Below are 17,683 nucleotides of genomic sequence, written 5' to 3'. Positions count from 1 at the left end.
CACCAACATGACTATAAATTAACTGATGATGTAAAATTCTCAGTACCAGAAATAGAATATTACTGCCCCTTAGGCAAATCATCAAAATAATGAAGTTCAGAAAATTTGATTTCTTTGGTTGACATATCTTCTGCTTCATGTGCTTCACATGCATTACCATAGGCACGCATGAGAATGAGTTCTACTTTGGACCTCTAGCTTGAGATAAGATGATATTGCAGGTACCGAAAATTATATGAATAAGTCACAAAGTCACATAACTAATAATGACATAGTATCTGACTATGAACAGTTAACTTGATATTACCGGTAAATGCTTTTTGCACATTCTTTTCGGTCCTTACTATTTTCTCTGAAATGAACATTTCCTCATCCAAAATTACATATTGATATGCCAAATGATATGAGCTAATCAGTTATTCCTGTGATTTATGTCTACAGAGGAGCTATTCTAATCATACAACAGCTTGCAGATCAAGTCAGAGACAGGAAGGGAAAGGAAGATGAAACTTTGACAAAGATAAGAGACAAGTAAGTCAAGATGAACTGATATTATGATAGTGAAGTATGTAATGAATAAGACTCTCTCTTGTAGGCAACATGGTCAAGGTAAAATGATATTATAAAAGGAGCTACCAGTTATATCTTAATCAATAGATGCAGAGGATCACAAAGTGTTTGCTCTGACCAGGTATTTTCCCAAATTCTCTACATAGGGTTGAGATTACTTGTAAAATACACAGTGTACCTCTTATTCCTAAACCTTGGCCAAGTGACTGAGGACAAAGTTCCTTTGAGTTAACCTTTGACAGTGGCTGAATTGCTCATTTCATTCTCTAACTCATATACTTGAATATGTTCATAAAAGTTGGCAAGGCAACATATAGATTGGTTCTAATAGCACAACCCAAAAGTTATAATTGTTTGCGAGGAGTGTATCACCTGTTCTGATCAGCAGGCATTGTAGTGTGATTTTTGGATGAACTATCAGAACTGAACTACAGTTACACTCTACTTTCATTGAACAGAGTTTTGTGTTGTAACATTATCAGTTTGTACTACTGAGTGGTTGGTTATAGAATTGTATCCTCAGGCAAGTGCTATTCTTCTTGTTTGACAGAATTGAGAAAGTGAAAGCCAGGCAAGCTAAACTGAAAGGCAAAGACAAGGGTGAACCTAGAGACCATTGGGAGGGTAAGTGAGACTGGTTTATTGAATGTTTTGTTAATCTAACACATAACAGAATGCAAATAACACTGACACCTATGCCACAGGGACCATGAAAGTCAAATGTGCTGTGATTGGTACAAAGTTGTGACTATATTTGCATATTAATGATATGCAAATATTGCATATTTGGCTGTCTTTCTTGGGTAGACAGAGGGAGCTGTTGCTTTCTGTCTTGCCTCAATGAATTGATGACTTTCAGGTAGTCCTGGTTGGTAGCATGGTAAATAAGCATGAAAGCTCTTATACTAAATTAGAATTAATAAATAAACTAAGGAATAAAGCCGTAAAATTACCCCAGTCAGCAAAATTAAAACAGCGTCAAAATTGAATTTCAAATTTCCCTCAAACAAAGTAATGCCTGATTTTGTACCCTAAAACTTATCAAAGCTATAACCATCTCTCGCCCGTATCGTGCCATAGGGTTTACTGCGATGCAGCAATCTGGTGAAGAAACCCAGAAAGACTAAAGAGTAATAATACTGCATCTTGGCATGTGAACTGACCCCATCCCTACCCATAAAAAATGACGTAGTTAGGATAGAAGATTTCTGTCTATCTTTTTGTCTTCTTCTGTTATTTGTTACAACACTTTCCATTTCTACCACAGTCAGATCATTACCTCATTTTCATTCCCCATCAAACCATAAATCATTTTTTCTCCATATCTCTGTCTGCTATCTTTCCTTTTGTAATTCTCAATCTGTTATTTCTCAGTCTGATGCTTTATTTTCAGCATTATCTGGTTTCTTTCTTGCTAAAAGGCCGGTGGTGGGTCATGAGTAGGCCAGTGCCCCCACTACTATAATCAGCAAACTAATCAACTGTCAGGGCCACTGTTTCCGTTCTCTCTCCTCTTGGTCTTTCCTTCCCAGTAAGTAACTAGTCACACTAAAACTCATTGCATGCCCAAAAAAACCAACACATTTCAAAAACATCCATTTAGCACCGGTGCTAATGTCTTTGGTGGTGGTATTTCAATAGAAGCAAGGCACTACTTCATTGGAAGCAGAAAGAGAGAAAGTAAGTAGATGCAAAGACCAGGATATAAACATCCCACTCTCCTTCCTTGGTTTCTTGTCATTCCTACCATTCCCAAGGATACAGCCACAGAGAGACAAACCCAACCAGTCATCAATGTCTGATAGTGTCAATGTTGTCATTATGCCATGCTTGGTCATTCTGTTGTGTTGTACTTTTTTCAACCAGCCTGAATGAAACCCTCATATGTAGGATGAACATATTAATTAAATGTACTGTTTACAATAGTACAGAAACAGGACTGATACAGTGCCAGAGAACCACAGAATTGACAATTTTTCTGCCAATGAATGCGGATATCATTACACTCTACCTATAAAAATAGTACATTATGCAATTCCACATATGAAAATATATATGATCATAACCATTAACAAACTAAAAGGTTGAATTTTGTGTGAGTGCTTATACCTATTTCTGTGACTTGCATGTATGAATGATCAGAGCCTTTACATCGAACTGATGGATCAAAAGGTGTGCATTTTGTTAGAGCACAGCACACACACATTGATCTCTACAAAATGTAGGAGTTTGAGAGCACGGTTACCAGTGCACTAGAAGTCAAGATCTTCATTGACCTTCCCAGTCATCTGTTTTATCATCAACTGCAGACCTTGACTTCTTTCCAAACATGATAAAGAGAGCATGCATCACTCTGTGCTGTTTGAAATGCTAAGATTTGTTAAAATGAAACCAATCTTATCACATATTATACATCACTTCAGTATAAACTGTGCTAGAGTTCAGTCTTTTTGTCGTTGTCATATGTACATAACCCCATGTAGACTGTCATCACAGGAACTCTTTCTAAGACTTGTTTTAAGTTATCACATGTACTATATTGAGTTTTTCGACACTGTGAGTAGAAATTTTCAATATTAAGTATGAACCCAGAGTCAACTTTCATTCTTGCATATTTTGATATGTAAGGTGATTTTTCTGCAAAATACTGAGGACAATTATTATATAAGTAGTCAAAAAGGTATGAATACAGTTACAGTATGAACAACCACACATATATAGATAATTATATATGTGAGTAGAGGTAGTTATACTGACTCCATATATGGGGTATATCTTCTGTAATAAACAATTAAGTACTAAGACTACTAAGAGTGGTTACAATTAGTTGACCAAATTGACAAAAATGCTACATCAGACACTTACATGCAAGTGACACAAGCTGAGGGAATAAGGTTTTCCCATCAGGTAAAAAGATGTCCACAAAATCTGGATTTAAATTAATCTGGTGCAGTGTTAATGTCAATGCATGTCTTCGGTCAATAGCAATGAAAAATGTTTTCTTGTGTTGTTAGAAGAGTTGATGATGTAGTAGGGGTTTCCTTGACATTTTAGAATAAAATATTTCTGCTAAATTTTCTCATTGAATTGCTGTCTGGATATGAGGTTTTAATTCTGCCAATAGTATTACGTACTTTTCAAGTGTGCTCCAGTAAGTGATACCAGTATACTACTGACAGTGTCTTTTCTTATGCTGTTAAAATTACTGCATTCCCAAAGAACATATCAACTCAGCTTATACCTCTTTCACAATCAGCATATCTGATGAACAAACCTTTCATTCTGCAGACTTTATGAAGTCATCAAGTAATGCTTAAAACTTGTGTGTTATTTGTACAGCTATCCGTGGTGGTGACAGGTTCCTGTGGGAGGATGAAACTGATGATGAGAGTGACACTGAATCTGCAGAAGAAGGTGAAAAGACACCAAGAAAGGCAGGACCTATACAGGTATGGTTTATATACTCAAACGAATATCCATCAAAATGTTCCAGTTCCAGGTACTATTTCTAGAGACGCCATCTTTTATCAGTCAAAACTTTGTTCAACTAATAAACAGATTGTAACTTTGTTTTTGTAGCTAGCGTATTCTGCCCTAACAGAAGGAAGCAAAGAGACCATTAAAAAAGATAGAGCTATAAGACGATCAATATCACAAACTGATGGGGCATTGCTGGAGAGGAGAAGAAGTCGTCTGATGTCATGGACATCTGAAGAACAAGGTAAACTGTCAATGAATGTATCATTGGGCAGACAAGTTAAATAGGACTTTTTTCTTTGGAGATATCCCTGACTTTGACTAACAACAATTTAAGTGTTCATGAATTTTCACCTGTGTATTCAATTACATAATACTTTCAATTTGTGCGTGCATATGTGTGTGTGTTATGTGATTATGTGACACTGTGTTTATGTTTTATGTGGTTACCGTTATGTGTGTGTAATTACATACATTTGTTTTATGGGATTGTGTGTGTGTGTGTGTGTGTGTGTGTGTGTGTGTGTGTGTGTGTGTGTGTGTGTGTGTGTGTGTGTGTGTGTGTGTGTAATATGATTGTTAATGATTCTTTTGAAGATTACATGGTTTGAAGTTTGAAGATTAATGTATTTATTTACAGCAGCCATTCAGAGGTATACAAATTAGCCCAGCTCAACTAATTTATTAGTTAAGAAAGACTTCCTGAGAGATGATAACATAATTCTTATGATAATGCTTTCTTAATGTGCATTACGGTATTATTTGCTGGACTTCAGAAATCTCTGAAAAAGTAGTAATGAAATAAAGCATATGCTTTATAGATATACTGCAAAACTTCCATAAATAGCATTTCGTAAATGTCCTTGAATGCTTACTGCACTGTTGTGTTACATTGGTAGCTGTTGTCGTACCTCCTAGCCCTCAAAACCAACTAGCTTGTGTTGACAACCAGAACTAATTCAGTAGCCCCCCAAAAGTCATTATCAGACTCTTGTATGTTAAATTACCTATTTACTTAATTACATATAAATTATCACCCTTCACATACTTCCTGTGTTCATCTCAGCTCTGTGTATACATTTGCATATTAATGACTTCATTAAGTAATGTCATGGTTGTAATCAGGTTTCTAGATGCATATTTTTAAATGGTAATTACCAACTTGTTCACGTTCTCAAAACAAGAGTTGGTTTCAAGGGCTAAGAGGTATGAGGACAGCTACCGATGTAACCCAACAGTGCTGTAAACAGGATGTCTAATAACCACAACTGCAATAGTTTGCAAATATGGATCTTTTTTCCACCATAGTGAAGTATCTGCTGGTTTAACAAATAGAATATTGATTAAGTTTTACAGCTTCTCTTAAGTTAATATCTGGTTAATTGTGCTCTTTTGGAGATGAGGGTACAATTGTTCAGAACATACACATGTATATACACATGCACGCACATGCACATGCACACATGTATATACACATGCACGCACACACGCATGCACGTACATGCGTACACACACACACGTCCTCCACCAAATTTTTTTTTATAATCCTTGCAAAGTTGTTTCAAAATATAGCACTTTGACTGTCTTTCTAGTATACTTTGTCCCTATACTCTGTACCCAGCTTTCTTCTTTAACTCCCAGTTTTCTGTTTAGATAAGCACATTATCTTTTCTAGCTTTCTAAATGTAGATATATGTAATATGCGCTGGTATCAAATATGTGATACTTCTTTAATAGCAGTCTTATCTTGTGTAGTTTCTCTTTTAGTTTCTCTTAGATTCTTTTTTAGTTTCTCATTTCTTTCCTTTCTCTCTCTCCATGTTTCTGCATCATTTGTCACAATTTTTCATTTACTACTATTCTCTCTAATGTTTTTTTGCATGCTCATTGTCATATTACATATAATTCACCTGGTTTCTATAATATTTTTTGTATATTCATTGTCAATTTACACCTGGGTTTTATAATATTTTTTGCATGTTCATCGTCATTTTAAATACACCTGGTTTTTACATTTGGTTCACTTGTTCACTATCATCATGCATGTTGGTTTTAGATGCATACATTGTAGATGAGGACATTCCTATTTTCACAGACCAACCACTATACATATCACCAGGCCCATCCTCACCTAAGTCTCCAATATCACCCAAATCATTGCCCACTCCTCCCGTGTCACCAACTCCAGAAGATGAAACAGATGGTGCTGCAGCATCTAAGCCCAAAGCTGATCCTGCAGAAGTCATTCTGGAAGAAGAAGAACCCAAAGATGGAGAGGAAGTTGCTGCAGAAGGAGAAGGAGAAGAAGGACAGGAAGATAAACCAAAGAAAGAAGGTAATAGAATTTGTTTGATTGGACTGTAGCTCTCATCACAGAATAACACACCTTTCACAGAAGAGTCTGTCTTGTGTGTGTACATTGTATGTATGTATGTATGTATGTATGTATGTATGTATGTATGTATGTATGTATGTATGTATGTATGTATGTACATGTACGTACGTACGTACATATGTATGTAATATGTATGTATGTATGTATGTATGTATGTATGTATGTATGTATGTATGTATGTATGCATGCATGCATGTATGTACGTACGTACGTACGTATGTACGTACATACATATGTATGTCTGTGTCTGTCTGTCTGTCTGTCTGTCTGTGCAACTATGTGCACCATGTGTTTGCTGTATGTTTAGCATAAAAAAGAAATTTTGCATATCAGATTTCTGTACATTTGATGAAAGGTGAAAGACATCAAAATAGTTGTTGCAAAAATTCTTCCAAAACATATGTCTATCCGTATAACCATTGCTAAAGTGTCTTAGTATTTTTTAGCCAATTAAGAAAAGCATTTCATAGTGGCTATTTTGTATAGTTAAACATCAGTATCAGCAGAAGTTCACCCATTCAAAATGATGAGACATTGACAGTAATTTTCTTCAAAGAGTTTGGACAGAACACCTCTTTGAAATGCAAGATAAACCAAGTATTAGAAGTTATTGAAATATCAAAATATTCTCAGAATAAAACTGACAGTTTCTTTATGATACACCTGTTATTGTAGATACATTATGGGACAAGTTCTGTAATACTGTCACCATTGGTTGGTTGATATTCTTACGTGCAATGGATGCCGTAACTGATTGGATATTTACCATATCTGAGAATTATCGATTTGTTGCAACTCAGTTGAAGCACTTCAAAGCTGACATAAGAGGACAAAAAATATTACAACGAGCTGTAAGTATTGGATGCTAGAACTAGTTTAATTGAAAAGTAGAAATTGGGCTTCTTGACACACACACACACACACACACGCGCATGTATATACACACATCTCATAATTATGCAATGATAAAATTGTTGGTTTTTGTCATAGTTGACCGACTGCTGTTCTTATTTCAAGACCATTTTACTGATTTGTAGTCTGTCTGTTTATTCATAAAATAACGATTATGAATATTATTATGGTTATTAACCTGGTACAGAGCATAGATGATGGAACAAGACCACATCTCTCACTGGAAGATGAAACTCGAGGAGCTGACGATAAACCAGGTACATCTAAAGATGACAAAGAGAAATCACAAGAAATTGTTCCCTTGGCAACAGAAGATGATGAAGGATCCCAACAAACGTAGGTTTTAACAAAAAGACATTCTCTTAATGTCTTTGAAATAAACTGTTGGCAGATTTGGTTTGTACTACTTTCTGTTGTGTTCCATATGGTATCATTACATTGAGAACACAATATGGAGTCCTATAATATAATGTTAGCAATGAGATTCAATTTTTAACTCAGCTTGTGTTGATATGATCTTACTTTAAATATATACTTTTTTATCTAAGACTTTGGACATCGTTCTTTGTCAAAGTCACAAGAGTGTTTCTAGCAATATATATGAAATAACTGATGGATATGTTAAATGTTATGTCTACTCTACGGTAACACACTCTACTCTGCCCAATTCTGCTCAACTCAACTCTACCCTACCCTACCCTACCCTACCCTACCCTACCCTACCCAACTCGATTCGACTCTATTCTTTTTGCCTCAGTCCATCTATATTCGTCATGTCATGTTATGTCATGTCATGTTATGTCATGTCATGTCATGTCATGTCTGTCATGTTAAATTGTTATTTTTCTGTTTTTCTCACTTTTTTCTTGAACCCCATTTTGACCATTGTGACCTATTAAAATTCCATTCAGAACTGGTGATGTAATAGTTGCTACAACAGAACCTAAATTAGCTTTTATACCTCCAATACAGCCACCTCAAAGGTAGGTCTTGATGTGGTCATACCCTACATGTCCATTAAACATTTCATTGGGTATTTGTCACTGTGGTGAGCTGGCATGCTGCTTTCAAAAGTACAGCTGTTATGGCTTGAGCATGTAGTTTTGAAGAGCTGCAATACCAAGTTCAGTGAGACTGGCTACATGGCAATGCAGAGATTGATCATGACCTTTCAAAGTGAAAGTGTTGCATTATGTGATCACTGTGAAGTTGGATATTTGAATATTATACAGTGTTTTTGCTAAGGGTTGTAAGTAGGTAAGATCTACCTGGAGGTTGGGGAAACACTGCCATTTTTACTTACCCCTTTCTCCATTTCTCTTACCGGGGTTTCTCTACCTTAGCATAAAACACTGTTATATACTAGTATTATACACAGCCTACAAACATATACACTCTACAAGGTCTATAATGTGTGTATTGTAATAGTGTGCATGCTGCTACTGCTGGCATCATTATTACCAAGTACTTGCAGAGCAGACACTATGGAAAGAATAATTCCAAACTAAAATTGTATTTACCTTTAATTGAAACCTTGTGGCCAGTCCCACTGAATTAAATGGTATATAGTCTTCTCCAAACTGCATTGCATTGCTCATTCTGTAAAGTGTAATTCATACGCATTACATGCATTGACTTACGCATGTCGCTTATTATCAGTAAGTAAGTATACATTCGCATCACTATCCCTTACATATGCTAGACTGGTATTCCTATACTGGTAATTGCAACTACATGTATGGCTATACCCCAAGAACTATGGATCCAGCCATGTCTGTGGTAATTAATAATAGTTTTCTAAACACAAAATTAACAACCTTTAACAGTATCATGCATTTGTCACTGTATCTTACATTTTACGTGATCATTCTAGTATAGATGACATCCAATAGTAGGTGTATGTGCACACATTTGAGTTTATAGCTGTGTACTGGGTCCACTCTTCTAAAGGGGGAATTTAAAAAGTATAGCTTGCTTTGGATTTATGGAAAGCACATCTTGTCTAGAAGGGTAAATGCTTTTAGCTTTTTCAGCTAGAAAACATAGCATGAAGCCTTGTCAGTTGGTATTACTTACATATCTAGTGTCATTTATTTTGTTGTGCCAATGCTTTCCTTATCATGCAGGAGCTTTGTGTTATGATCTGAGAAGTGAAAATAGTATGATACTTCTGGTATTAGAAATATTGTACCTATATGTATGTATTTTTTCTGTACGCTTTTCAGTGGAGAAGACTTTGAATATGTTGGTGATGATCTGACCGATGACATCGCTGGTGGACAGTCTGAGCGACAAAAGTTGTCCCGACCTGTACGATTGCTGTTTGCTCTTCTGTATGCTCTCATTTCCCAATCACAAACTGTGTGTTATTTATTGATGATATTGAGTCAGATAGTGGAAGCCAGTCTGTTGTCCCTTCCCTATCCTATATCAGTATTTCTATGGGCTATGCTAACAGTCCCAAGACCAACCAAAAGATACTGGATCTGTGCTATATCCTATACAGAGGTTAGTGTTTTAGACTAAACGTACAAGTTTAAAGAATTAGCAGTAGTCTAGAGTTAAGTTAGTGATAGGGGTACTCTTAAAGTTGCTAACATTAAACCAGCCTTTTTATTGTGTACTTCATCTTCTTTCTACCAAGAGTATTTCTTTGTACACAAAAAAAGTACAAGTTGGGAAAACCGTATTAACCCCTTAGCAGTCTACTGTCCATTGGGTGTCAGTGTATAATATGATGTGCCATTAGTTTCACCAAGTCTGGGCATATAAACACCCCCCCCCCCCCCCCCCCCCCCCCCCCCATATACATTTTATGTTACAAATTATTAACTAATCACATTCAACTCTCTGCAGATTGTGGTGCTGGTGAAATTCTTCTTTCAGTTTGGGTTTTGGCCATGGATTAGTGATGCAAATGATATAGATGTTATCGATGATCCATTTTGGTGGCCAAGAGTGATTGGTATTGACAAAAGAGACAATTATGCGGTATATGACCTAGCCATTCTATTGGCACTGTTCTTCCATCGCTCTGTTCTCAAGGTACGTACAATTCCCCTCTGTGAATGCCCCATTTAGCCAGTCTTCTGGCTCTGTTCTTCCATCGCTCTGTTATCGAGGTAGGTACACATAGTCTCTGTCAATGACCCATTCAGCTATTCTCTTGGTAAGTTTTGTTTAAAATGTATTTCTAACATACTTGAGGTAACTGCAGTGTAGATGTTTGTTTTACAGTATCAGTATTTGCAAACATACTCAAAGTAACTGCAGTTTTCTCTATGTCTAGACACATACATTTAGACATGGAAATCCCTAATTCATTGTTATGGTTTGTTTTACAGTCACATGGTTTGTGGAAAGATGGCAGTCGTGATGACACAGATTCAGATAAACAGACACCAAGTAAAGATGATGAAACTAGTAGTAAAGCAGGAGAGATAGAAGATACACCAACTACCCAGTCTGATGCTATCACTGATACTCCTGAAGGCAAGGAGTTAGCAGTTGTCACTGACCAGGATGGACAGGGAATAGCAAGGCAAAAACAAGGCAAGTTTCAAAATGATGTGATATTCTTACACAAACTTGTATACTTTGAACTGTAGCTATCAACAAATTGTCAGTTCTGCCATACTATCATCATTTAGCACAGTAATGCCATGGTACGTACGTACAAAGTAGTGGCACAAATACAAAAGTGGCTGGGTTCACCTTAATTACAAGTAGGTTATTAACAAAACAAGATTGCAAATGATAAAAATTCCAAGTGCAAAAGAATACTCACAAAGCAAAAGCATAGATTCAGAACTGAAGAACAAATTAAAAATGTTGCAATGTACCGGAGGTTAAAATATAGCCCTTTATATAGATACATGTGCATGCATAATTGTATATGACTATGAAATCATAGTAGTGTATATAGGTCTGTGTGTGTGTGTGTGTATATTCCTATGATGTCTTTAGTATGTAAATGCATGTATATGTAAGATTTGATTCTAATTTTCTATATTTTCCTGACAGATCCAGATGAAATATCTGAGAGAGATGAAGATATTACAACAATGACAGAAGAGGAAATGGATGAAGCAATACAAGAATCATGGTAATCAAACTGAAATGTCTTTGGATGACAAGTACTAATAAGTTGGCTGAGTTGTATATTCAGCCAGGGTGTCAGCAGATGTTGGTGATTTATATTTGTTAGTACCGTGACAGAACTCCATGACGTATGCGTGCAGGTGTGGCATACTCAGAGTATTTGCATGAGTGCTAGCAGTGTTCTCTGTGCCCGTACTTTCATGAGCATAGCAAGTGAAAGTACAGCAGAAAACACTGCAAGCACAAGTGCAAATACTCCTGAGTAGCTACACTGGCATTCACGTGGCATGGGGTTCTAGCCATTATTATTACATGTTTATCTAAAACAGACATTTCTGTAAAAAATGGTAATGTGCAATCACGTTTTTCAGTACAACAAAAACTTGTGTCATCATTTGCATACAGTCTACAGGTATGCAATAATATTTTTGGTATTGCACTGCCATTCAGTTAAAATAGCACTAGTATGTGTGCAGTGGTACAAGTAATCACTGGACATATGTAATACTACATTGTGATTTGATGTGATGTTGTCTTGTTTTGGTATACAGGATAGGTCCTATTATTAAACCATTCAAGGAATTCTATGAACAGATGACAGATGATACTTACAGTGCTGTAACCGATGTCTATGTATTAATGTTCCTATGTGACCTGATTTGTTTCCTTATCACTGTCTTTGCATGGTGGGCATTTGGGGTAAGTATAATATACAATCCAAAGATACTCTCAATCTGAGTGTTTAAAATGATGTTACAGTTAATTTGCTGCTTCATCTACAGATGTTACTGACATTATCTTTGTCATTCCTGTAAATACCTCTTTACTTTGATTAGTGTATGTGTATCTTTGTTTATAATTAGCCAAGAATTGTTACCATACAAAGTATTATTGTAACGTTTTTTGCCAATGTATATATTGTTAATGGTTATCATAATGTGATTGAGTGGAACAGAATTGAGTATATTGTTGAAAATTTGCATCATACCCTTGAAGTTAAAATTTGTGTGATGAGCATTTTGGAGTGAGTGGTTGGACTTATTGCAGCTTTAGTGTACATATGCAATATCCATATTTTACAGACTGTATATAATCAATTGTAATGGAGTACAAACACACTTCAAATTTTACCTATGAGTACTAGTTTTTCATCTCTGCCAGCTTTCTCAAGGAATAAATGACATTTCCTACCACTTTCATACTCATTCAGACATTCTCTTTCTGTCTAAATTTCAGCAAAATGCCAGGCAAGACAACGTGACTGTGTTTTTGGAACAGAATAAATTACCCCTTGCCTCAGTAATGTTATGGTTGGTACAGTTTGCCCTTATAGTTATAGATAGGGGTTTGTATCTACGGAAGAATGTAGTTGGAAAGTTTGTATTTTTAGTGGTTCTGGTGGTCGCTGTTCATGTGTGGTTGTTCTTCCTTCTACCTTACATCACAAAACAGTAAGTATACAATATTCTACACGGAACGATCAGCTGTTGTGGGTGCTCTTTTCATCCCTTTCCACAAAGGAGAAGGAATGATCCAGACCCCCTGGCAACATATTTTTATAGTTAAACAACTACCTTGAATAGTCTGGTATTGATATTGTGTTCTATTTTAAAGGACAAGGTTTCAATCCCAGGCATTACTGTTATTTTATCAGTGAAGCGTAATAACTATTCTTTTGTTCTGGACCAACTTTTTCTATAGCTCTACCAGACAACTGTTTTCACACCTGAAATCTAATGCTAATCCATACTTTGGTCTTTAATAACAGAGATCATCTTGAAGTAACCTATAACATATCCAGTTTGAAATTACAGAAATTAAAATGAAAAAAATACTTACTGGTATTAATACATTGAAAGATGGGAAACAGAGAGTTGCATTATAACCTTTGAAGAAGTAATTTGAATTGAAAAATATAACTGATTTTAAAATAAATATTTCAAAGAAAAATCTTTGAATCGATTTACAGCTATGAGTTCATTATCGTTCGTTTGGTATCTTTTCTACAGGGCATTTATAAATAACACACCAGCACAATTCTGGTACTTCATTAAATGCATATATTTTGGATTATCTGCCTACCAAATCAGTTCTGGCTACCCTACCAGGATTCTTGGTAACTTCCTCACCAAGAAATACAACTACATCAACTTGTTTCTTTTCAAAGGGTAAGTCACTGCAATTGTATGGCTTAGACACTGATATGTATTGCATTAAGTTAGTATCATTTGTACATGATATTGTGAATCTTATGCTACACATGGTGAAGCCCATAGATATAATGTCTACTAGCCGAATGTTGGATGTTGCACTTTTACTGCACTTCTGTTTAATGTTATTCCTACTGGCCTCATGCAAATACAGGTAGATTCACAATAGGTGTACTAAGCCATGATTGTACTACTGTTTGTCTCAAAAGGGTGATTAATTATCAAAAGAGATGAGAAGCAAGGGTGTACAATGTTTTTGCTAAGATTGGTGAACATGGCAATACTGGCATAGTTTACAATACACTGTACAATAATTTTGGCGGGAACCCCTATAAAATGACTGGGAGACATGTACATTTTACCTACTTATCGCCCTTAACAAAAACATTTAGTGTATAGTGATTTATGTAATGGTTTACCTCACTGATGGCAATACTGTAACCAACGGATGCTAAGTGTATATCATTTTCATCATATAGTTACACTAACTTGCATAATTATTATTCATACATACATCTTTTTATTGTTGGTACGCTGTACATGACCAACTTTTCACATTCTCACTTTGTGTGCATAACAACATTTCTACATTTCATCATCTGACTGACTTGTTTTTTGCTGACTTTTGTCCTTGTATAGATTCTGTTTGATTCCATTCTTACTTGAGTTGCGTATATTGATGGATTGGACCTGGACTGATACAACACTGTCACTTTCCCATTGGATGAAAATAGAAGATATTTACAACAACGTCTATGAAATCAAATGTTGGAGAAAAGGAGAAAAGGTATTGTGAAATAGTAGTTTTTAGTTGATTTGAATTAAGGTTGGCTACTTTGACCTGGGATCTCATTTTTCTCAAAATTCAAATTTACTGTTTATAGTCAGGGTAGTATGAATGACTCATGAAAATAAGAAAGGGAGAAAAAAAAAGGTTACTTCTTAATTTTTAGGGAGTAAATAAATGGATTTGTGTACATATTTATTGTATACAGTATTCTCCCAGCAAGGACATTCTTGACATTTTAGCATTTGTTGTTGTAACACACAGACAGGAGGGAGGAGAAGGAGACAGACAGACAGACAGACAGACAGACAGACAGACAGACAGACAAGATGATAGTGATACTATGTTAGGGATAGGAATGGAAGTAAATCCCAGATCAAAGTTGCATTTTTGTCATTCACTCATTTTGTCACTCTGCTCACCCAATGATTTTAAGTGTTTTATAACTTTGACTGTTATGATGGATAAATGTTCTAGCTGGCACTGATTTCATAGTTTCAGAGCAAATATTAAACACATTCATAATTCTTGACAGTCTCCTTTACAATTTCATTAGATATGCAATGTTTCCAAGCATCTCTCATGTTCAAGTGTGTCATGCTTAGAACAAAGTCGACACTTCAAAAACATCAGAATGTTGTTTCTGGATGCCATAATGCTATAGGAAAAATAATTCTGCCAAGATCATACTAGAGGAATTGAAATTTGTGTTTTGTTCATTTCAGGATTATCCAACACCTAGAGGTCAGAAGAAAGGAAAAGTATCCAAGTATACTGTTGGTTTATTGTTACTGGTACTACTTATTCTGATCATCTGGTTCCCATTGATCTATTTCTCTCTCATCATTGATAGTACCAGTGTAGCTAACCCATCCTATGATTGCACTGTACAAATACAGATAGATGGCTATGAGGTAAGTTATTGACAGTACCAGTGTAGCTAACCCATTCTATGATTGCACTATACAAATACAGATGGATGGCTATGAGGTAAGTCATTGAAACTATCAGCAGAGCTAACCCAATTAAGTGCAGTTTTTCCTAAAACTAAACCAGTACAGTATGGAGTGCCATGTCCTACAAGGAGATTTTGAACAGAACATGACGAGTAATATTTAGAACGGTTATAATATTTTATGATATGACTTACATATTCTAATGTTTCTTTGACAGAACCTGTATGAAATGAGTGCTCAGCAAGGAGATTTTGACAGAATAACATCAGCAAGATATAATGAAGAATTTGGCAAATACAAAGATAACCTGGTAAGTCAGCTAGTTAGATAGTTAGCCAGCCTGTGAAAAACTGAAATTTTTACCTATCAATTGCAACCATTGAAAGGTGCATGGTCATCCCTAAGGAACTTCATTTGATCAATATTGATACCATGTGTATAAAGCAATGAAATAGGCAGAATGCCCAAAGGCATGTTATAATTATAGAACATCTAAATGCTGCTAAGTGACTTCAGAGTGTAATGAATTCGTTTGCATAACTCAGGAATATTTCACAAATTTATTGTCATTTGAACAGTAAATGATGTCATAATGAAACTGACATTTAGTCATTATCGATGCACAGTTTGAATCACTGCCAACACTGTGAACTGGGTATGTGATTGTTGAATAGAAATTGATACTTGGTAGATTGAAGATTGTTTACAATGATGGCTCTTTCAGTCTGAATGCAACTGAAATGGTAACTGTTGATATTCTAAATTTGATTACTATCTTTCTGTATTTTCTTTCCAGGCCATCCAGTCATTCCTAAGAACATACAATCTGGGTGACATCTATGAAGCGAAGATGGATGGGTTTTCAACTTCACTGTGGACAATCAGCCCTCCAAGTCGACAAGCTTTAATTGAAGATCTCAACGATACCTCCACTCTGAGAAATATGAAATTCTATCTCAGTTTTTCTAGGTAATGTACTCAATAATGTAGAAAAAAATCTGTTAGTAAAGTCAAATGAAATGAGGTATATATACTTAGAGAGATATGGATGTCTTGTCCTGTCCATACCTATTAAGTATATAAACTATGTAAAGGTATCATGTACGTTCTAATTTTGAGTTTATTCTATTGGAATGAGATATTCACATTATTGTAGGTTTTCATCAGAAAATCCATCAATTTCATCAGACATGTCACCACCAATATTAGCATAGTACATGACATATTATAACTATAGCTGTGATATATCATTTCATGAGAAAACTTTGGAATTCAAGGGATACACAGAAACACTTTGGTCCATATTTTTGATATTACCATTGCATTCCTTATGAATATTACTGCTATTTTTAGTTTAACTGCTAAACATTCAATGTGGGTATTATACTGAAATTTACTTTCCATCTTGCAAAATTGTCAGTGATGACAAACAACTTGATAACCTACCTTTACTTTGTCCAATATTGAATATTTTTTAAAGACTTATAAATATAAGTATATCTCGGTGTTTTTGCTAAGGTTGGATAGGGGAACCCCAGTAACAGAAAGGGGGAATATGGTAAACTGGCATTTTGGCGGGGAACCCCCGGTAAAATGAGTGGGGAACTCAGATAGATTTTACATCATTTTGGTGGGGAACCCCGGTAAAATGAGTGGGGAACTCAGATAGATTTTACCTGCTTAACAAAAACACTGTATCTACCACACTGAGCAGCTTAGAGTGGACGATGTATATCATTTTCATTCACAGAAATCACTCCTTAGTTATGTTAAAAAGGAGAAAGATTGATGACAAACCCTTGGTTGCAGCTATTAATTAACATGTTATCTCTTTCTGTTACAGAATTCAGCTGTATTTTTAACATAGACTTCTTTTCTATATCTTTTCTGTACAGAATTCCACAAAACTCTTTGGTGCATGAAACAGTCAAATATCAAAATATTTATGAATTGGATTATGAAGATCCTAAAAAAAGTGCGATACGAGAACAGTTGATTGATATACTGCAAAGTAATATGACGGCTGAACCAGTGTAAGTGATTTTAAGACATAAGAGATTTTTTTCCTGGGTTTCTTTTTTATATTATTTACTTTTTGTATGTTGAAAAGTACATGTTTTAGATATTGGTACTTCCCTCCTTCCACCTACTCCATGTATTTTTCTTAAAACTACTGGTTTTACTGACCTCATAATACTTTGTGAACAGATATATGATCGCTAGCCAAGTCAGTGTTGTCATAGTCGAGTACTATAATTTAGACCATTCAGATTTC

At 35.5% G+C, this 17,683-nt stretch overlaps 1 protein-coding gene across 1 annotated transcript in view; it reads left to right on the top strand.

The window, feature by feature from the left end:
• LOC144437425 (piezo-type mechanosensitive ion channel component 2-like) overlaps positions 1–17,683 on the top strand; it is an 83,003-nt gene that overhangs the window by 59,370 nt on the left and 5,950 nt on the right. Inside the window, exons 26-46 of the mRNA XM_078126366.1 lie at positions 442–531; positions 1,121–1,194; positions 2,212–2,250; positions 3,910–4,019; positions 4,150–4,291; positions 6,104–6,382; positions 7,118–7,293; positions 7,542–7,690; positions 8,266–8,337; positions 9,580–9,862; positions 10,211–10,399; positions 10,699–10,906; positions 11,378–11,459; positions 12,007–12,154; positions 12,692–12,906; positions 13,465–13,623; positions 14,305–14,452; positions 15,178–15,366; positions 15,626–15,718; positions 16,205–16,377; positions 17,304–17,441. Of these exons, the coding sequence (XP_077982492.1) occupies positions 442–531; positions 1,121–1,194; positions 2,212–2,250; positions 3,910–4,019; positions 4,150–4,291; positions 6,104–6,382; positions 7,118–7,293; positions 7,542–7,690; positions 8,266–8,337; positions 9,580–9,862; positions 10,211–10,399; positions 10,699–10,906; positions 11,378–11,459; positions 12,007–12,154; positions 12,692–12,906; positions 13,465–13,623; positions 14,305–14,452; positions 15,178–15,366; positions 15,626–15,718; positions 16,205–16,377; positions 17,304–17,441 (3,156 nt within the window). The remainder of the gene's footprint in view (positions 1–441; positions 532–1,120; positions 1,195–2,211; positions 2,251–3,909; positions 4,020–4,149; positions 4,292–6,103; positions 6,383–7,117; positions 7,294–7,541; positions 7,691–8,265; positions 8,338–9,579; positions 9,863–10,210; positions 10,400–10,698; positions 10,907–11,377; positions 11,460–12,006; positions 12,155–12,691; positions 12,907–13,464; positions 13,624–14,304; positions 14,453–15,177; positions 15,367–15,625; positions 15,719–16,204; positions 16,378–17,303; positions 17,442–17,683) is intronic.

The sequence above is a fragment of the Glandiceps talaboti genome, chromosome 7 (genome assembly GCF_964340395.1).
Source record: "Glandiceps talaboti chromosome 7, keGlaTala1.1, whole genome shotgun sequence".
NCBI lineage: Eukaryota > Metazoa > Hemichordata > Enteropneusta > Spengelidae > Glandiceps > Glandiceps talaboti.
The sequence above is the reverse complement of the archived record's forward strand: the minus strand, read 5'-3'. Positions and strand labels throughout refer to the sequence as shown.